The sequence below is a fragment of the Platalea leucorodia genome (assembly GCF_965183815.1).
Source record: "Platalea leucorodia genome assembly, chromosome: Z".
Classification (NCBI taxonomy): domain Eukaryota; kingdom Metazoa; phylum Chordata; class Aves; order Pelecaniformes; family Threskiornithidae; genus Platalea; species Platalea leucorodia.
In genome coordinates, this window is record NC_138858.1 from 67,619,450 (window position 1) to 67,642,485 (window position 23,036).

The window sequence follows — 23,036 nt, forward strand, 5'->3', positions numbered from 1 at the left end:
AAGTGTAAGCGTACACCGTCCCTTACAAGCGTACAGAGCTTCCAAAACTCGCAGAAATCTCTGCATGCTGAAGTACATCAAAGGGATTTTTCCCTTTTTGGATAATATTTCCTTTGCTGACATGTATTTAGTATTGTGGTTGGATGACTCATAAAGATAGCTTCATGGCGTCCCAACGCAGTTGAAGCAGAACACATGCCAACAAACATTATTGTCAGCCTCAAAATAAAAACAAAACGTTCAGCTAAGGGTCAATCAATCAAGAGCACTTTGAAGAAAATTCCATTTAGATATTACAAATCATAACAGAATGAATTTAAACCAGCTGACTTTCTGTGAGGAGGACGTCCATGTACAATAAAAATTAGGCCGGTTTTTCAGTGTCCAACTTTTCTATTTTCTTACACTTGGATGCAGTCACTGGTGATGGATGCCAGTTTTTTAAATTGTGTTTTTGTAGTTCATTTTATAAAGATCTGAAGTAATCGAAAACAGATCAACAGAGGGAACTCTAAGTAAAAACTCCATCATGAAAGGAGAGTTGTAAAATCCACTTAATATTGACAGATGTGTAATGACTTTCTCATGCTCACTTTTCGTTTAGGTTTGTCATCTATATATGTACGCATATATATTTTTTTCTTATTTTTGTATATGTATATGTGCGCGTGCACACCACCATCCTGAGAAATAGTTCACAAGATACCTACAAAAATACTCTTTCATCACAGCAATCTTTATTCATTATTCAGTGTGTTTATTTAAAATCCGATGGGATTTTAGCTACAAATATCAGATATTTAAGGGTATAATAAAAGCTTTGTAATGTATAAATAGGATTGTTATTTTTTTAAGTGCAGCATTATTTAGTCAACTGGCCAGAGAATAAAAAAGCTGAAAATGGAATTGAACAATTTTACCATTGTTAAATTGGAACCCTATGGGGTAATCAAACTTTATATATATTTCATTTTAGCTTGCTTTTGTATGTTTTATTTTTAATTTTAAAGGTACTTTAAATATGTTTAAGATTCTTCCTAAAGAAAAGAAACTCCACTCTCTAAAGCAACGAGCCAAAATCAGGATTGCTCACTGCGACTGGCAAGCCCAGGGCATTCTTTGATGTGCTTCCTACCACGTTTAATAAGGCCAGGCAGTTGCTTCTGATTCTGAGGCAAAAGGTTTGTTTATAGCTGAGATCATGTATTTATGTAATGCGTTGTTTGGGTTTTCTGGATCTGTTTGCGAGTACAAAGTAAAATGCACCATAATTTCTTTACATTTTTCTTCACATTTTGACCTTCTCTAGCCAATGACGTAAGAGGCACAAGCACTAGCAATCTTGGCTAGCAGGTGGACTCAACATAAAAGCTTTAGGTGTATACACATCTCATGACTGACTCTCAGAAAGCCTTTGGGTTCAAAACTCCTCTCCTGCCATTTTCCCCCTTCCTCTAGCACAAGCATCTTTATTAAGGGCAGAAGATCGTGTTGGCTTGCTTCTGATCAGACCACTTGAAAATGTGCAGAGGGGTCTGTGCAGTGTGGTGGTCACATGAGTGACACAGGGCTGCATTTGTCCCCAGGAGCTACAGGTCTAGCATGCTTACTACAATGGCCTCAGCTCAGGGCAACCAAAGTTAAACCCATCCTCACTACACTCTGCAGCTTTTGTATTGCCCTGAATGAGCAGCCCTGCTGCTGTCTTTGCACTCAAAGGCAATAGTACTGGTGACAGTTACAGTCTGACTTTTCACTAAAAACATTTTCATTTTGTTGCATTGAGTAAATTAAAACATACTTTACCTGTACTGAACCACTGTTAAGTTCTGTTCCCCGCAGTGCCTTGCACATCGGATATATCTCATCCAGCTTGACTTACTAGGTTCTCCACCATCAATAAAGTGCTGCAGTGTTCCGTCTTGGTCATATATCTGGGGGAGATGTCACAAGGTCAAGTAGTTAGAACAAATCATCAGCAATCATTTTCACTGCTTTGCTGGTGTCTCTCTATGCCTTTTCCAGGAATTTATTGCCATGAGATTTGTCATTGCGTACTGATGCTCTTAGAAATCTACATGGAACAGCAGAAAAGCATTTTGGGGGATGCAAGTTTTGCAAGTTATCATGTTTCTTTTATCAAGCCAATCTTTTTGTATTAAACATATTTGTGGTGTCTCAAAGATGTGACCATGTTTCCCAAAGAATATTTAACCTATTTTGACAGGCTGGCCTTAAACAATGAACTGCCAGATAAACAAGAAAATCTGGATATAAAGCCCGCACTGAAATGGCTGGAACATCTGAGCAAGGGGCAGTAGTAATCCCTAAACAAGTATCCCTTCCTTCACATCTCAGTTGCAGCAAGAGCATGTACTTCAGCAACCTCACATGATACATTAGGGAGTTGTAGGATTCATAATACCAAAACAAACGAGACTAGACAGAAAAAGAGAGTTGAAGATGCCTTTAGAAGCTCCCTTGAGGCATATAATTTTTTGAAGTAGTAAATGAGATATCAGTCCTAAGGGAATCATGGTTTTCCTAAACATGACATCCCTGCTAAGGACATGAGAACCAGTTAGGGTAATTTTAAAAAAAGACAGTATTATGTCTCCATTTGGCACTGGATGCTTCCTCTGAAGTCGAAGAATAAGATTGCCCTGGAGGCTCTGAAATTAAGAGATACATGTTTCATGCACACCTGCCCTTCTGACTGCTTAAAAAATGTTATCTAGGAAGTGCTAATCCTAGTAAAAGCCCATGGTCTCACAAGATTTTTACCTGTTACACAATTACTTTGTTAAACTTCAGAAATGCATCTGAACAATTAGGTGTTTATCTGAAGCAAACCTGATCTTCAGATATTTTACCCCTCCACGGACACCATCTGCTTTAATAATCCTACCCAAAAAATGTTATTGCTTTTGAAATTGTATGAGCCTAAATTGATGTTTTCTTGAAAGTTCTAATTCTGCTAATTAAAGAGGAAGCACATTTATTACATTGAATTGAACATTTTTAGAGTAAGCAAATTAACAGTCTTGCATTTCTATTTCAATATCAAGAGAATAATCTCAAAAATTATATGACTATTAAAAGAGTGTTTCCTACAATGCACACAAAAACATACACAGGAATCAGAATCTAGTTGTTTATGTCACCACATGAGACTCTCAAATTCAGGAACCAGCCTTGTTTTTGCTTTTGACCAAGAGGGACTGGGAGTAATCAGGAGCAATATATCCATTGCTAGAGCATGAGAGACGGGGAAATCAAGTGTCTACAGAGATCCTTATCATTTGTTCCTGAGTGCCTGTGACAAGGACCAGGTGGAACCTGACCAGATGCTCCTGGGTTGGAGAAGCAAGATGCTACCCCAACATGCACTGAGTGGTGGAATAAAGTCAGATAAATCAGGAGGAGTCCTCAGAGGCAAATAGATACTCTAATACTGCGGATTTGTTTTTTTTTTAATATATGGTAGCTAGTTGATTATAAGCAAGGACCTATTCTTATGTACACATGTTAATGTATGTTGAATACATGAGCAAAGTATGCTAAACAATAAAAATCTGTAATGGAAATGGAAAAGTTTTACAGGAAATCAGCCCACAAAAAGGAAGAGAAGGAAAAACTAATGCCTAACAGTTCTTGGCTGGGAACATTTTGGCAATATCTATACAAGCAGTCTCAGCACGGTGTTTATCATCTATTCATTTACATGGTGCTTACTCACATAATAATATATGGCTTAAGATGAGGCAAAACCTTTTCCCATAAATAAAAAGCTGATAGCTTCCTAATCCCCAGATGATATGAAACAGGAAAGACAAAGACGATTGCTATAATGGGTACTGACAGCCATATCTGGACACACAAGGACCTACTCAGAACTTTGTGTATATGGACAGTCATGAGCTGACATGAGAAATTAAAACCTGCCATGAAAATGCAGGACTAGAGCTTTCTTGGTCCTTGGCCTGGAGTAGGAAGGATTGCTCTTCAAGCAAGACAAAATATTTTCAAATTCTTTATTCTTGCAAGTACTGATGCATCAGTGACACTATGCTCTCCTTTCCTAGGGGCATATTACTGACATTGCAAATAAAGCTGCAGAGCCAGAATCCATCCCACAGCATTCTTAGCCCTGTTCTTACAGGAATGAAAACCCAGATGTAAGGAAACAGAAACCCTAACCTCAGAATGGAAATAACAACACCGCATTGTATCCATTTATTTGTCAAATTGCATAATACACGTCAAAATCTGAAAAAACTTAACTGATATGGTTATTATTATTCATATTATCATCGTGCACCAGTTCTTAGTCATTTTACAAGTGCCTAAATCTGGCAACCACTATATAATTGCCTGTAGAAACCATCATGAGGGAGCAAACCATGACTTGCCATAACAGAGGAAAAGCAAACGTGTAGCGTAAGTTGTGAACCTAGACATTATAGCAAACTATATGGATATATATATTCACCTGCATCTGTATTACACATGCATATGTACTTAAACACTCATAGTATCTGTTAAAAAACTACCACAGAATCCTGTGATAAACTGATTTAACTGAAAATATTTTACTGCCTCATTAGATCACTGCATTCATCTACTCTGGCATAACTTTTAACACATTGCAAGAACTTCATGGCAAAACAAAATACCATTTCTCCAACTGCCTATGGAGAACGCATGGGGTTTTCTTCTGTATCTCACAACAGTCATTGATCTAAGTGGTGGAAACAAAATTAATTATTTCATTTTTCTACTTTGATTACACTTGGAAGGGTTACCTAAACTACTTACTGGATCTTTTGCCTCTTCTGACCCAAAGTACTTGTTAACTGTTGTTTTTGTTGAGTTTTAAGGGGTTTTTTTTGCTTTTGCTTTAAATGTTTCAGAGCTTTAAGATTTCTTTTTTATGGTTTGTTCTAATTTTGAGGAGTGCACCAGACTACTAGGAGATACTGGAGTCTGATAGAAGAGGACTGCACTCACCTTCTCATTTGACATGCCTTGTATTCCTCCTTAGTAGTTCTCATATAATTAATTAACTTCTTAATAGGCTCTTGACTGTTTACTGGTGGTTTACTGGTATTTTACTTATCAAGGGACTGAGAATGTGAAGCATATTATTACGCAACAAATTTCATCCTTTGACTTCAGAATATACAGAAACAGAAACAGTTTCCAAGTAAGTAAGTCCAAAGGGTAACCAGCACAATTTAAGTCTTCTCTTTTCCATTTTTTTATATTCCTTTCTTTATAAACACCAGTTTATTCAGTAATCAAGACATAAATACAGAAAGGTATGAGGCATATGATGAAATTTCTTACAGGGTGCCACTGATACTCCTCATGACCTACACGTGCATTCCAATTGTGAAATATGGCAAAAAGCAGGTAGGATGCCAGTGTACTGATACTGGTCAGGTTCATCTTGTAATGGCATGCAAATATAAATTACATATGAAGGGCTGGATTTATTACTTGTTGGATTGGTTATTGATAATTATTTGGAGGCTGTTGATACTGAAACTTATAATGACGATGTTAGCAACACATAATGGTGATAATAATATCATTTCTAAAGCACACAGTGTCTCATATAAGTGATGCTCTAAAATCTATGAATGACCATTACTAAGTAAAATAAACAGCAGTTGCTGGAACATCTGTCACTCTGGCAACATACCATGTGTAGGTAGGACCACGTAAGATTTAAGTAGTATAACAGATAAAGTAGTATAACAGATAAAGCAGTGTAGTATAACAGATAAAGCAGAGTGCTAAAGAGCCTTCTGAGAACTCTCAATGACTTCAGTACTGACATAGTCAGTATTGCTTACATGTAATGTGAGCAATGGGGGCAAATGTAATTCCAGTGCTAAAGACTGTTGTGCCAGTTTCTGGTACAGATGCAACAGAATTTTAGAATAAAGGAGCCCAAATGTAATAGCACAGCTGCAGAGAAAGCCAAGCTATGAAGCGAGTAAAAAGAATTTCACAGAAGAGACAGGGAGAGCAAAAATGGTTAGATTGTTGGAGATCTTTCCTCTCTATCTGTTGCTTTCCTTTGTTCTCTTTCCACGGCCTGCTAAAGGATTGTGTCTTTTGAAATTCTGCCTGCATTTTATTTTTCTGGTTAGTCAAATATAAAAGGTATTAGCATACTATTTAATTGACCTCTCATTTTACTTGTCGGCACAGGGAGAAAAGGCTAGTCCTGAAAGTGGAATTTTAGTTTGCATGTACATCTGTATTGTAAAAGTAGCCATTAGAATAATTTTTTATGTTGCAAGACATCAAAAGAGATATGAAGAAAACCACAAAACATGCAAGAATTAATTCTTACCATTAGTAGAGCATCTTGCTTTTTGCTGTTCACTGCTATTCTCATTGACATCACATGCATAAGGTCATAGGATTTTCAAATCACTCAGCATTAGCTTTCTCCTCCCACAAGAAGTTCTACCCTTGACTTCAGTGGGAAGAGTCAAGATACCAAGGAGTACTTTTGATGAATACATACATTTCATAAATCATCAGCTGTGCAGTTAAAAATCGTGGATGTACTCTAAACTACTGGAAATACAGAGAAAAAGGTTGTAACAGTCTGATGAAACACACTGACATGTCAGATATGGTAGCATGCATACAGGTTATATTCTTTCTATAATAATGTATGCACCTGTGAGCCACAACAACACCGAAAGCTTCTTCCTTCACTGGCTTGGACATCAAAACTGAATAATCTCTACACTAGGCAAATCTCATTACTGTAGGACCTTGCTTTTGACATAACAACACTACAATATCCGCTACAGTAAGTAGACAGAAGTTGGAAACAATGCCAAAAAGAGCAATGTTTGATAAGCTTGGGTACTTAGCTGACAGTCTGTAAAAGGTGTGCAATTATGGAAGATTACATTCTGAGACTGGATCTATAAAGCCTATTCTTGACACTAGAGAGAGCAGCCCTGCTTGTGTCCCTTTGTCAGAGCCAGTGAGACCCACTGCCTGACACATAATCTTTCCGATACATCCTAAACCTCGGAGTCCATTTTCCTCCCCAGGGTCCATAACTCTTCAGCCGCTCAGGCCATGTTTCTGTGTTCGTTTATTCATTTGGATGTTTGGAGAAGAAAGCTACAGGCAAAAAGGTCCAGGATTTCTGTGTCTGCTACGGTCCTTTTGGGGCTGGTTCCACTACTTGATTATCTCCTTTGAAGGAAACTGCCATTTCTTTACCTTTTTTTTTTTTTTTTTTTTAATTTGATTTGCAGCACTGTATTCATCCCCTGGAGTAAACTAGTACCATAAGTAAAGTCGAACACTTGCATGATTTGATGGATTGGGGGAGAGTGTTCAGTGACATTACTGGTAGAACAGAGCTCTACAGCCATCTTAACAAATGACAAGGAAGGTTAGTTCTTCTGTAAAGCAGATGCAATAGCAAACAGTCACTTTTCTGAAAAGCTCTGAGACTCACACAGGTAAGCGCATGGTAAAATTCAGTGATTTGATTTGCCTAAGGCAGTGATTGTTGAGCAAAATGCCAATGGGCTCTAGTGTGTATTATGACATGTATACATTATTTACTTTTTAGCGTTTCTAATCTTGTCAAACTGAAAGCAAAATGGTTTGTATGCATGACTTGATAACTTGCTCATTTAGATTGTATTCTGTGTAGTACATTGGTGCCTAGCTCCCTTTGAAATCAACACACTGCCAAAGGACCTCATTATCTAGAAAGTTTGAAATGTTCAGAAGATGCTGTAGGAACTGAAAGAGGAGAGAACTGACAAAATTCCCTGAATAGATTACATTTAAGGAATATAGTTTAGCCTGAAAATCAAACTACACCTGGGATCATGTTTGATGATAACAACTGTTTGAAGAATGAATGCTTTTAGACTTTAAATGTCTTTAATATTAGGAGCTCGGCATCTGATTTAGAGGAGGAGGGCCCTTCTGAATACGCGTCTTCTCCCTGTTACACACCAAATGAGAAAGCTGTGTAGAAACAATCATGCATTTAGCCACCACATTATTCTCCTTTCATTCACTAGCTTGGTGATCGAGTCAGGCTGTTCAGCAAACGTTTTAAGAACAACTCTTAGTCTCTCTATGTAAAAGAAAATATGAAATATAATGAACCTCAGAAGCAAACTGCAATGCATGAAAAATTCTCCAAAAACAGCATAACTAAAAAGAAACCGATGTTGACAGATAATAATATTATATAGTCACATCCTTTACAAAGATCACATCTCAAATATTGAAATACTTTGTAAATTACATACTATTTTTTATATTACCTATATAGTAGACAGGCAAATTATTCTTCGCCAGTATAAAGAAATGTGTATTCATCACATTGTGATAACTCTGATGCCTAATAAATACTATTGAATCTGTAATAATGAACTACACACGTAAAACCAGTATGAAAAAATAGTAACATACATGTCAGCAACCTCATTTTACTATAAGTGGAAACATTTGGACAGGTTCCCTATTCATCTGTATGGATATTATTTCAGAAAGATGCTAGTTATCAACGCTTCTCATATATTCCACCGTTGCTTGATAAGTCTAACTGGTTGGTTTTGCCACTTAAAATATGCCTTCAGATTCTTTTTGGGCAGATATCAGAATTAAAAATATAAATATGCTACAGATAACATCTAAGCTTGTTGGCTTGTGATGAGATAAGAAGGCTTTGTTTTTATTATTATGTAGATAGTGAAAGCTAGTTACTACAGTCTTTACATGTATGTGAAATAAATCTATGTCAATAACTAGTTACTTATTTTGAAGTGCTTCTATTTTTTAAATAACTCGATAATATTTTGTTGCCATGTAGAAAAAGTAACAGTGCATTTCAAGAATTATTTTTGATCTTGCAATTTTTGTATTACATGCAAAATGGTGTCAATTTCTTTATACTTTGAATTACCATGAAGATTTCCAAATGTTTTTAACTGCACTGAAGTGTTTTGAACTGCTATAAACTATTAACAGAATAGATACCTGAAATAAGTGAGCAAAGAGGAAACATCAGGAGGCCTCACTGGTCAAAATCAGACTAAAACGTTCTCTAGCATTTTTTGACAATAATCTCCCTGGGATGCAACACCTCTGTGAAAATGCACAGAAATATATCCTGACAGCCAATGGTCTTTAACTGCTCACACTATTTAAAACAATTTTCTACAATTAGCCATATCTGATATGGAGCGTATATCTTGTAATATCCGCTTAATGTTTCTTCTCTTTAATCTAGCAGGCATCATCTAGCAAATTTTATAAAAGAGAATACTTGCCAACTAATATTAAAAGCTATTTAGTTTTAATGTTTCTCAAAGGATTATAGCATATGAAACTATAAACACTGTTTTGAACTGTCTGTTCTAGGTGAAAGGCTTCATCTCTCACTTAGACCCCAGTCCAGCAAACACTTACGCACATGTTGTAGTCCCATTGATCTCAATGGGACTACTCGTGTGTGAAATCAAGCATCTGTGTAAGCGGTTGGACGACTGGGGCCTTGTTCCAGAAAGTGTCACGAAAGCAATGCCCTGCTGATTATGTGGACTTCAGTAAATTATTTTTTTTTTAAGTCAACTCTCAACAGTGTGTTTTGACACTAGCCCATGGAGGTCCTAGAATAGGGAAGAATTAGACGTAACACAAACCAGTGTTACTCAACAACAGGGCAAAAAGGGGAAGACACAGAGCAGACAAAACACACATGTAGCTGGAAATCTGCACACATGCAAACAGGTATGTAAAGGACTAGTGCTCTTGCAGTATCCTCTGATGTAACATGAGCTCCTCAGTGTGTGCTTTTGCACCCTCCTGACAGATACAGTGATATGACAGAAAAAGCAGTGGCATTTCAGCCACAGGTCGTTCTGCGGTGGAGGCATTTTTGCTTGGCATTGGGGTTTTCACCCTGCTAACTACACTGCGTTCCCATGCAGCCTTGGTAGCAGAAGACCATGGGGAGGCAACGGACTGAAGTTGTTCTCTGCAGTCTCATTTATGTGGGGGACAGAGCATGAAGAGAAAAAGTGTTGCCAATCTAGGTTCAGTATCCAAAGACACCAGTAAAAAAACAGGCTAAAAAGGAAAAAGTGGTTTAAAAACAGGGAGGCAAATGATCAAAGCTGAAATAACCCAAACAGAAGACTGTCACAACAGTTGGCTGGTAGATGCATATCCCAATATGTGTGTCAGGGAGGGAGTTACAAGAAGACTATAAGGGCCTGATGCTGAAAACCCTCACTCATCTGGGAAGTCTCACTGAACTTGCTCAGTAGTACAGCTGCTAGGATGATATTCTGAGGCAGGGAATCAAGACAGTTATGATGATCTTTGTTGCTCCTGGTGCACCTGAAAATACTACTGGTACCTTTGCAAGATAATGACAGAGCTTTGGCCATTTTCTTGCAGCTTCTCAAGACCTTTAGACATTGCAAAGTGAAATTAAAAAGTGTTTGTTTCATATTTTTTCATTCTTTCACAAGTAACCAAATATTCCAGAGGGGTCCTCTGTCATTCAGCTGAGATGTTCTTTCAGCCTATTTCCATATAGTCAATACACCCATCCAGTTGGACAAAGAATTAAAAGGGCAAAATAGCTAACCACAAACATAATATGACAGAGGACCACACTCCAAAGCAGCGGATACGAAAACAAGTTTTGGCAGATTTCATCACTCAGCATCAAGCTAGGCAATGCAGCTGAAACAAGTGAGTGGGTACACAGCTCCTAAGGTGACTTACTGATAACTCAGTGACCTTGGAGAAATCACTCAGGACCAAAAGACACGCATAAATGGAAATCATTCTAAATTGCCCTGGTTCTACTATGCGAGAAGGAAGAAAATTGCAGGCGGAGCAAGGAAGGTCTGTTGTTCAAATATGACTCAGGGCTTACCTTACCAAGAGGACCAAGAAGAAACTGATGGCACAAGGAAAGAACACTTTCTGAGCCCTCACTCCTGTAATTTCTGTTGAGTACATTTTCAAAACATGGTTCCAAACTGTGTTTTCATGGCTTTGTGCCTGAAACTGTGTCTATGTGCGAATTACCACTTCCAGGAAGGTGGCAGATTTTAGACTTGCAAATCGCAGCCTCAATGCTTAGTGATACCTTCAGATATATTATGGCACATAGAATATATGGCACAGCTATCATTCTGTAAATGAAGCTTGCTAGCTCAGGAATTTTGTTTGGTTTCACTTTGAAGCACTTGGGGTTTCTCATTCTTTTCTTTACCTTTAGGATTTTTTAAAGCTCCAAAACCATATGCCCCTAGGCATTTTAAGAACCAGTTTAGAAATGTACTTATCTTCTCAAGCATAGAGCTCCTAGAGATACTCTCAATCCTGTAGTAAAACTGGCAAAATCCTTTAGCAAGTTAGACTTAAAACTGCCGCTGAAGTCAATGGGACTCAAGTTCCTACTTACTTGGAACCTTTGGAAACCTACATGTCTATCTGCTTTTTACGCAGGTAAAAGCAGCTATAATTTGCTCTAACTTTCTAAGCAATACTTCTTGCCTTGAGACCGGGAATTCTTCTGTTTTCTTTGCATGTGCCATGAGAGCCTATGGTCTCATTTGAAGTCAGGGGCATTTCGGGAAATCGTGGAATCACTGAGGTTGGAAGGGATCTCTGGAGATCATCTTGTCAGCTCACAAGATAGTGATGACATCCACCACCTTCACTTTGAAATTCCTGCCTCATGGTTCATGGGCATTCTATGAGAAGAAAGGAACTGGAAAAAAAACTAATTCAGAAATGAGTTACATGTTAAAAAAAACTTCTGAAATGAAAGCCTGTCCACAAGTAACCTCACTTTCAAGCAATGTCAAGAACATTACTTTGCTCTGACAAAAGCACTGCTGCCTAGTGTGATGGTTGTGAACCACTGATAAGGGTTTGGCACTGGACTAGCGTGAAAAGTGTTATATTCCTGTGTCTAAACTAGTTCCAGTAGTGTTTCTGATGGCCCTGAGTATCCTACTGAGCCTCCAGTGACTGCTCCAGAAGTCAGGCAGATCTTCCTAAGTTCTGTGCCTTAGCTGTCAGCCCTGTCTGTATGTCTTAGATACTTTCCAGGATTTAAAATGGCATTAAGCATCTCTGTTCAGACACTGTAATTGCTCTGCAGATGCCTGGGTTCAGCTCCTGTTCTGAAAAAGGTTTGTCACATGACTTACAGCAAATACTTAAACTCTCTGTCTTGATCCTGTGGCCATAGAAAACAGGGATTTTGATACCTTTTTTTGTGCACCATTTGTTTATCTTCACTCTGAGTTTGTAAGTAAATGTGGGTAGGAACTGTCTTTACACTGTATATGTAGAACATCTATCTCAACAGAGCATCCATTTACTACTACGGTACAGACTCCACAGATAATTCTTTCAATCCTTTTTAAATGTCTCATTAAGGCTCACCATAAATGTGTAATTTCAGTAAAAATGACATATTTTAGAAAATAAACTTTATTCCTTTGTGAGTTTTAAATAATGAGGCACACTGATATTTTTAGTTTGGAATATTTTGGAATGTCTGGAATGCTAAGTTCCCCAGATGATGATAAAAAGGTCAAGTAATAAAGTATATGATAAACTATGCCTGAGATTCCTCATAAAACAAATGAGTAATGGCTGTACAAACTGTGTCGCCATGTTTTTATATTGAAAAAAATGCCTGTGCTCTATTATTCCTTCAAATTTGTTAGATTATAAGATTGTCAGGAAACCAGTATGGTGATGGTTAGTTTGCAACTGCTTCAGAGCTGAAGTCAGAGTCAAGAAGCAGATGAAAAGGGTGCCTTAAGGAGTAGCGCTGGTGTTGCTAGTGGACACATGGTGGAGAATGTGAAATGGATTTTTTTCTTGCCAGAGTGCAGGTCTGGTATTGGTAAGTATCATGTTAAGTTTCTTTGGAAGAGAGTTTGTTTCTGTGAGGATTATAACATTAGATTAGAACATTGCCTGAGTCACAATCACAGAGCCCTCCAGAGCTGTTAAGCATTTGGCATATCTTACTTATCTCTAAGGGTGGCAGGGGCCATCAATACAAAGTGGACCATCAATCAATCTGGGGTCTTCTTCAGACATTGCCTGTCAACTGATCAGAGGAAGACTTTAGGGAATCAGCTTTCCATTATCAGGATTTGGTCTGTGATCAGAACAAGCCACTGAACCTTTTACTTTTCACTTGGCAAAAACATACACACTGGAAAAAAGTCCTGACAGTTCATTCATTTTGCTCCATCACTGGAGCCAGATGATGTTTGACTGGGGAGACCCACCCTCTTTGATGTTGTGCTCTTTTGAGAGTGCCCTGCTGTGAAAAAAATTTTCTCCTTCCAAATTAAAGAGAAATATTTCTGCGTCCAGCTGTTAAATGTGACGTTTGCCATTTTTCAGTGCGTTGGCCTTGTGCCATCTCACAGGCTGTGTTTCAAGCCTATCTTTTTCCCTTCTCCTTCTCAGCAGCAATATCCACAATGTGTTAGTGTCTCCAACTTCTACATAACATCAACACAGAACAGGGAAAATAAGAATAATACTTCATTGCTCTGAACTGCAGCAGCAATATTTACACACGTTTCTTCTGATTTTTTTTAATTAAAGCCAGCAATCATTTTATTACATGAAATAAAGGACAAAACCCTTAAATACAATCTACCTATGAAAATTAGGCTTCAGTTTCATTCTGATTGCAGTAGGCAAACCATGCTGAAGCAAAGCCTCTGTAGAATACATTTACCAGCTAAATGAATGTGGATGTTATTAAAACTTGTTCATGTGTACTGAGTCCACATCAAAAAAATGGCACCCGTTCAGCAGCCCTAGCTCTGTTTAAATTAAGACAAACTTCTCATGAAAGCTTGAATAAACATTTAGGTTTAAGTAATCAAGAAAACCTGTATCTTCTCATATTTATTAAGTGTAATTTTTAGAGTTATAAAAAACACTGTCATGAATTGTGTATACTCTAAATAAAGGGTGGACTCAGCATTACAATATTTTGCCTATCTATTGAGGTGGATGAAACACAATAGGTTCCAACTGCTCTTCAGCTTGAACTTTCCTTCATCCTTTTCATTTCCATATTTGCTGACATGGAAAAGGATCAATGCTTGATAGATTTTGGCAAGCTTATTGTAGCAAACCCATGTTTTGTAATTAATCTCAGACTATGACCAGCAAATCTGAGTAACTGCTCATGTACTCATCACATCTTCACACTGTGAAAATTAAAACCTGACCAAGAGCCTCAATGGATGAGAACGGAAGCACTTATTTTGGAAAATTACATGGATGACAATAAAAATTAAGCACTTCCCCTTGAGGTATCCACATTCTAGATTCATGCCAAGGAAAAGATAGTCCAGAAAGATTTGATCTAGAAATAAGCAGTAAAGCTGTAGCCTGCTCTTCATTTGCACTACATATAACTCATGAACTCAGTTTTTAAAATTGTAGAATGATACAAATTTTCAGATAAATATAAATTAAAAGCTATATTCCGCAGGGCTTCAGTCAGTTCTCAGAAACTATCTGGTATCTAACAAAGACAGTACTCAGACTGGAGATGTCCAAGCAACATGGAGATACTGACATAAACAGTGTTGGCAATTCAACAGGAGGCATATTTCCTCGTTCCTGGAATGAATCAAACACTGCCACTTCTGAAATTACATACAACACAGATATATGCTCTATAAATGGTTACATTTGGATCTACACGTTATGCTGCTCCATGACTGTATAGCACCTTGTCACAAGAATATCATTTATGCATTATGGTTCTTCTCTGTCTTTATTTCTAATTAGGTTAAAAAACAATTGTCTTACTATTAATTCCAACTTTCTCTCATATATCTAACCAATGTTATTCAAAATTCTCTTTACTTCCCTCTACTCTCCCATCAGCCACTCCCACCATGCTCCTTTTTTCTGTCCCTCATTTTATCAAGGCAGTAGAAAAACAGCCAAGAATGCCTCGTTAGAGTGAAAACCAAGGGCTGACTGAAAAGGTTTGTGTTCGTCTTTCTCTATTCCATTCTGCATTTTTCTGTTTCATCTTTAACACTATGCAGCGTACTTTTATCCTTCCAGCGTTTCTCAACTCTGCTCTCTGTGCCAAAATAATTTTAGGTAAAAGGCCATTTTTTTGGTCCCAAACCATTTAAGTGAAATATTTAGACAGCTTATGTAGGCTACCACAGATGCAGCAGGTATATTTCAGAAATAGGAGAGTAGTTTGAGCAGCAAGTGTACTGGCCTTAAATGTTGACTTTTTTATAAAGGGACACAAAACAGATGAATTAATTAGAAACCAATAGAATGGGTGACTATAATCCATGTCAAAAATCTTCGCAGTAAAATGATTCATCCAAAATGACTTTTATTTTTTTCCCCAAGTCTAAATTCTAAAAACAAAGCAAAATAAACCAGTCCTTATTTTCATTATTTTCCCACCATCCTCAAAGTTTAACACAAAGGAGAAATTAATCACTCTTTAGCAGAGCTTCATGCAAAATTATTTTACTGAATATAGCCAAAACCTCACAATGTTTGTAAAGTAATAACAAAATGTTTTGGAGCAAGATTTTTTTTTTTAAAAGTCATTTGGATGATTTCAAGATTTTATAAACCATAATAAATTGTTTCATTATAAGCTTACTGAGCTTTAAAACTGAAAGGAGTTCTGAACTGAGAAATGAACTTTCTGTTTAGAAAATGTAAGGACAACATGTTTAGATGATTTTGAACAATTTTCCCCAAAGTTTTATTCATCAGAAGTTTCCTTGAAACTGACATTTTTATGCAAACAGTTTTAGTTTCTCAGCATTCTCTGGAAAAAAAATTGGTTTCCTTGGAAAACCCCAACAATTTGTAACTAGTTATCTGTTGTACACCAGTGATAGGCTATTAAAGGCATACATAAAAACAGTCATGGCACCTAAGAGCTTGCAATCTAAAAGACACAGATAAGGCTAAATGAATTGGGAGACCCAGAAAACATGATGAAAGCGTAACCTTTCCCCACTCCTTTCCTGTCTCTTTCTGCCTCATGCATAATCACAAAAATTCTCTGCTTAAATACAAAGAGACTAATAAGGAGTGCAACGGTTTTCCCAGGCTAAGCAGGAATTGCCCCGCTTCCCCTCTGCCAGAAGAGTAAAGCCTTGGGTTTCCCAGTGGGGTATAGAGCTCTACCAGCTCCCTCCCATTCATGGAGAAAATGAATGCTGAATCTACATGCAGACAAGTTAAAATCTAAGCCCTTTCTTAGCCAGCTGGTATTCCCTGGCTGCCAGTCCATTGTGAAGGCATTTAAGTCACATGCATATATTAGCCCATACATTTGAGGGCAAAGGAAAAAGGAAAGCATACTAAAGAAAGAGTGGGAGAAGCTAAGCAATGCGGGAAATAAAAGAGTACGTTTGTATATTTTATGTAAGGTGTTCCTCATGAGGAACGTGTTCCTGCTAATAGCAAGAAATGAGCCCTTGTTCAGCTTCTTTTTTGTGCCTCACAGACTGCCTACTTACTGTATGGTGCTGACTGTCCTAACTGATTTGACCACTACACTTGTAAGATGAGAGAATATTAAAAATAACTGTGTGCTAACTCTTAGCCATACACTCAGATTAACTATTTTCAAAGAATTTGATGAAGCTGTAATAAAAATCAATTTATCCATAGAAAGAAGCACTTCTTGTTCTCAAATGGCAGATTTATGATTTCATGCAAACACGAATGTCCTAGAGCTCACCCTTTTTAATAAGGAGTCTTTTAAAAGACATAAAATATTTGTCCTAATGAAGTAATGGTTTCCTAAGGTTTTGCTTCTTTTCTGTACTGCCTACAGTTTTATGTCTTTGTTGAAATGTGTCACTTCTTAAATTATGATGTTTTCCTAAGTCTACTATATTCTTTTTCTAACCCACACTAAGAAAGCACAATTGTCAGACATTATGTTTTGAGGGCGAACTGACCTCTAACATATTGTGGATAACATAAATTTCATATTTTATAGTTATTTTGAAAACATTCCTAAACTCAAACCCCTTGGTTGCTTAGTATCTTGAACTCACTCCACCTAACAACAGTAAACTAAAGAGGCCAATGTTTTCAGCCAAAAATCAGAGTAAAAGGTGAGAGGAGAAGATGGAAAAGTACTTTAGCATTAGGGAGTCACTGCTGTTACAGAGTCACGGCCAACTTTAGATAAGACACTGTACTGAGACAGCCCAAACAGCTGCTGCAATCCCAGGACTGTCATCTTAGCCTGTTCAAATTTGTCTAAAAACTCTCCAAGAAACTGGGAGTATGGGATGAGAGAGACAGGAGAGGTTAATGCACTATGATTCTAGCCTCTGCTGACTCATTCTGTCAAAAAATACCAAGGATCATCCAACAGAATACGATAGTATGTCACTGTGGAAGATTTTGCTTCTTTTTCTCAAAGACTTTTCATTCTCCAGTAGAGAGCAGAGAAGGATGTGAGTTACTCCAGGCTTCAAAGAAAAGACATTTATTTTGTCCAGATAAGTAAATTGTCTAGTAATCCCGTGTGGCATCTGGATAGGAAATATATTATACTTCCTAGAAAATTGAGCAAATCCTGGAATCAAGGATGAATAAACAAACTGACTGAGAGGAAAAGACACTTACCAGAGGCTTAATAATGAGGTACATTCAGGAGCATTCCATAATTTAAAGGCTAGTTGCTCAGTGAGCAGGACTAATGAAGCCTGGTTTTAGTATGAATGTGTGTGCTTTGTCCCCAAAACTTTCACTGCTGTAATAATCTTCACTTCTACACTGATTCCAGTGTATAACACTGATATCTAAACATTTTTCAGTTATTATGTACTTAGCACTGCCGCTGATATCACTGGAAGTTCAGCACACGGAAGAGAAAAATGTACGATGGAGTCTCTCACTGCGGCTGCAGGAGGAATGCTCTCCTGCAATATCTGGCCTTGTGATGTGTAAGTAGAGAAGAGGTATGGTGGTGACAATAAAGGCTCACAAAAAAACAGTAACTTTTGCTCAACAGTGAGATATAGATTGGGTTGGTGACCTTTGCTGATCCCCATTAATACCTATCTGCATCTTTGATAATCTTCTCGACAGCATCCCAAAAGAGTATACCTACTTTCAGCAGTCACGTCATGAAATGTGAAGTAACAAGAAGGTGAAATCTGGAACAGTGCTGGACAGAAAAGTCATGGTGCACAGTTTGCAAATGCTTAACAAATCTCATGTGTTGGACCAATTGCACAGGCAATAGGTCCAGATGCAGTTGCTGTTTTCCTGAATCTCTGGAAATTTAAGCTGCTGCATGTTTGGAAAAGCATCAGTTGCCATGACAATACAGAAAAGAGTGTGCCCTGTATGCTCTTCATATTTGACTTCACTATATATACAGGATATCCTGTATTATACAGAATGTCTGGCAGTCCTGAAAGAAGAAAATTACATTTCCTGTTGTCATTTACTTTTTTGCTACTTTTTCCATATTTCAGGAGATTTAACTTATAAACCTACTACATCAAATTTAGTGAAAATGAAGGAGGGATTACTGTCTTCCTAGCATTATAGTTATGACTATGAAATAACCACTTCCAATCACTACAGGTAAATCATTAGTAATAACATAGTTCAACTGTAGATACATTTCATATTCATCAAATTTAAATGTAATTTTTTGTGACATATTTTTTCAATCTAAAATGTGATTTCTCTAAAAATGTTCAAAATCAATGAACACTAAAAAAAACCCCCTCAGCTTCTAATGAATTTTTTAACATTGTATATAAGATCTGAATCACACCCAAAATCATACTGACACGAACACCTCTTAACACACAAAATTCCATGCAAGGACTACAAATAGTGTCAAAAGGCATCTTGCTCCACAATGCAGAGAGTGTCTATGCTTCAGTCTCTTTATGATGGTGTAAGGCCTCTAAAAGTCAGTACAATAATAGCAGCAGCAAGCAGATAGCTGGCAGATTTTTAAATGATTGTGGTGATGGGAGAGAAAGAGCAGGAAGATCTTTAGTCACTTATAACAAATGATTGTAGCACTTTTCACCTGTAATATCACAAAAGGTATGTGTTGCAATTCCCATTTTACACCTGAGGTAAACCATGCCATTAACATTGCAACTCTGCTTAAACAGTCTGTGAACTTCAATGGCACATCTACATATACTGCACAAATAAACGAGAAAAAAATCCAAACCTCATCACATACATCATTCACATATTGCACACAGTCAGTCCTGAGATTTGTATTGATTTAATATCTTTGAGAGCAGAAATGAACAGGACTCAAAAGATCCATCATGATACAATTATCCAAAGTTTTTCTTTTAAAATACATCTATGTTTGGTCCCTCCCAAAATAATTTTAACTGTAAATTTGCAAATGTCTCAATTATAAAATTGCACAGATCTGAACTATAATAGTCAAAGCTCAACTGGTTTATAAATACATTTATAATATGACATTAATATAAAAATCCTATATCATACAACCAAAACAATTTAATATAACTTGCTATGGCAATAACCAGATCATTTTTCCAAACAAACAGATAAACTCCATCGTGTCATTTTGAACTTCTTCTGACCTTCTGGTGGCTACAATTCGGAACAAATGTTATCCAAGAAAAATATTGATGGCTTTGCATTTACAGAACAGAGAATGCTTAAATTAAGCAGCCTTTGCTTTAGTAGACATATCATATACTTTGCATAGGAAAAGATACCAGCCCAGTTCTGCTTTCATATATATCAAGTATAATCACAGATTAAAAATCCTACTGATTTAGAGCATGTCGACACTGCAATGAAAGTGACTGGGACTGATGCAGACAAATCTGTTCTCTAGGTGTAAGTTAGTTATTTGGGTCACGACAGCAGGGCAATCATAGTAACATGGGATGTACTTAAGGCTATTTACCACACTTCACCGTGAGTTTTGCATACCATGGTAAGCTCAGAACTGCTGGAGTTACATTATTTATAAGGCCGAAATAATTACCTTGATTAAAGCTAGTTGCCTTGTATCTGCCCAGAGGTGCAGGCACATCTTTGGCTGCAATGTAACATGGCCTTAGTGAATTTGCAATATGGGAAACTGACAATAAATATTGGGTCACTATTGATTATTTCCTTTGTTCACATGCAGTGTAAAACTGAAGTTTGTTAGTGACTTGAAGGTAGGATTCATTTCACATAACATTAACCAGCTAAGGTTAAGTATATAACCTAACCCTATTACCCAATGTCCTTGTAGAGACCATGGAGAGAAACAGGCACTGTCACAAGGCAATACATCGTAAGCAAGGTTAACTGACTAGGACCGGATACTTAACTTAGTGATATTGAGTGTTAGTGACTGAGAGCACAAATACGACCTGCTATAAATTGCCACACGCTGGATGGAGTTCACTGAGACTAGTGCTCAAAAAAGTCAGCCATTTTTGTATTGCTTTTGTATTGGTTGTTTTGTCATGGTCTTTAGGAAAGAAAAATTGTATAAACAATTTTTATCATCTTAACATTTGAATGTGACTATTGTAGTGCATTTTTGACCAGCAAAACAAGACTAGCCTCTTCATATAAATACATTTATAAGTAAATGCATAGCATCATATCAGTCTTAAAAATTCTTAGCCTCTGTTATAACTGGACTATGAAAGCATGCTGTCAACCAGTGAGAAGAAATGATGCAAGGAATATTGTTATTTTTTCTTTTTTTTTTTATTTTTCAGCTTTCTTTCCAAAATGTACTTCTGCCTTTTTCTCTTTTTCTTTTCCTTTCTTTTCCTTTTTCTTTTTCTTCTTCTTTTTCTTCTTCTTTTTCTTCTTCTTCTTCTTTTTTCTTTTTTTCTTTTCCTTTTCCTTTTCCTTTTCCTTTTCCTTTTCCTTTTTCTTTTTCTTTTTCTTTTTCTTTTTCTTTTTCTTTTTCTTTTTCTTTTTCTTTTTCTTTTTCTTTTTCTTTTTCTTTTTCTTTTTCTTTTTTCTTTTTTTCTTTTTTCTTTTTCTTTTTTCTTCTTCTTTTTCTTCTTCTTTTTCTTCTTCTTCTTCTTTTTCCTTTCTTTTTCTTTTTCTTTTTCTTTTTCTTTTTTTTCTTTTTCTCTTTCTGTTTCTTTTTTCTGTTTCTTTTTCTTTTTTTCTTTGCCTTTTTTTCTTTTTCTTTTTCTTTTTCTTTTTCTTTTTCTTTTTCTTTTTCTTTTTCTTTTTCTTTTTCTTTTTCTTTTTCTTTTTCTTTTTCTTTTTCTTTTTCTTTTTCTTTTTCTTTTTCTTTTTCATTGGTAAAGTGAACAGCAGCAACAGCAGCTTTTAGGAGAGCTGTGGTTATAATGCTGCTGAAAGCTACTTCCCTAAAATGACCTTTCCTACCCAGTAAATGATTCCAGCAGGGCAACTCAAAAGCAAAAGGAGAAAAAAATCACTTTTTGTCATATTGCTCACAAAACTACTGTGTTGGGAAAGCTTTTCAGACACATGATTAAAAGTAAAAAAAAAACTAAAAGCATGCCACTTCCACTCAGCTTTTATTTCAAGACTTGAATGGCTGGGATGCCTCAAGTCATTCTCTGGAAGCCTTGAGATAATATGCAAGTGGTAAGAATATGAGTATGTCTGGAGCCTGACAATAATTGCATACCACTGCTTGCATTGCAGCAAAATCTTTATGTTGCAAACAACAGCATAAAATAATAGAGCCTGATGAGCCTAACTATTTCAACCTTATCAGATGGAGGAGAAAAAAGGCTTTACTTAAGACCAGAGGCTCTTATCCCTCCACTGCTGGGAGAAGGGCCAAGGGAAAGCATAGTTTCCACACAAAAGGTGGCAGTGGCTTCAAACAGTCCAACACTCCACAGCAGAACCAGGTTAAACCGGGAGGGCAGGTGGGCTTCCAGTAAAGCAACTGTGGCTCCCCTTGCTGATCTGCTCTCTCCAAAGGCACCAGACCAGATCTCCCAGCAGTCCCTGTGCCACCACAACCTTGTCCCATGGTGGACATGAATATCTTCTGAGTTCTCCAAAGACAGAGGTCTTTGCAGATGTCTGTCTTAACAGAGGAGAAATCATTGCTGTCAAAATTGGGTCTTTGGGATGCAAATTATATTCAGTCTTGTCCAAAATGAAGGACCAACTCTGCCCTCCAACAAAGTCTAGTCAAAAAGATTTAATCAGACAGAAAATCGTCCTGGTGCTTGCAGCAGTATAAACTAACAGGAACTGAAACACAAGAGACAGTACAGCATATCTTCAAAGACTGAACACCGGTACTAAGAAAAAAGATTGTGTGAAACTATGAAACAGTGTCATCTAGTGACTCTTGCCATAATCTTATTATCCAAACAGTGCAACCAGCTACAAGGAAGGCCAGTTTTTACCCTGTTGAAGTGAGCTGTACTCATACTCTATATTGACACTTGGCATTCAGCTATGACAAGATTTCACGGGCAAACTGAGTGCCTGCATACACAAATATGACATTTTCAAACAAGTATCTGATGAGCACACGGACATCCTTAACTGTGTATGTGGAAATCCTAGTGGAATGCCAACGCCAGGCATGGTGCAGGTCCTGTCTTGTGTCAGGGAAAGCATCTGTCATGATGGTGTTGAAATACAGCTCACGATTATACCACCTAGTGAGACTCCTTTGAACTCAGTCCTCCATGTAATCTGCAGAACGTTTTGCAAGGTCCTGCAGACCACCAGGAAGCCATGGACAACGGCTTAGTAGCCTCCAGTGGAAACAACTGCAGTTAAGAGTAGGCAACTTGGCGGTTTTCTTTTTTTTTTAACATCTGACCCTAACACCGAGGATTATGTATCTATAATCAGTGACTAAATCCTGTACCATACCTCCCTATTCCTAAGCTCACTCACTGAATGGGAGCTAATCTGCTCAGAAGGCTCATGAGCGCCTGTTAGTATAA

The 23,036-nt window shown here is 37.2% G+C and overlaps 1 protein-coding gene across 1 annotated transcript in view; it reads right to left on the reverse strand.

The window, feature by feature from the left end:
- Positions 1–23,036, reverse strand: part of PRDM6 (PR/SET domain 6) — a gene marked incomplete at both ends in the record, with an annotated part of 73,754 nt that overhangs the window by 22,479 nt on the left and 28,239 nt on the right. The window contains one exon of the mRNA XM_082335810.1: positions 1,807–1,934. Coding sequence (XP_082191936.1) covers positions 1,807–1,934 — 128 coding nt within the window. The remainder of the gene's footprint in view (positions 1–1,806; positions 1,935–23,036) is intronic.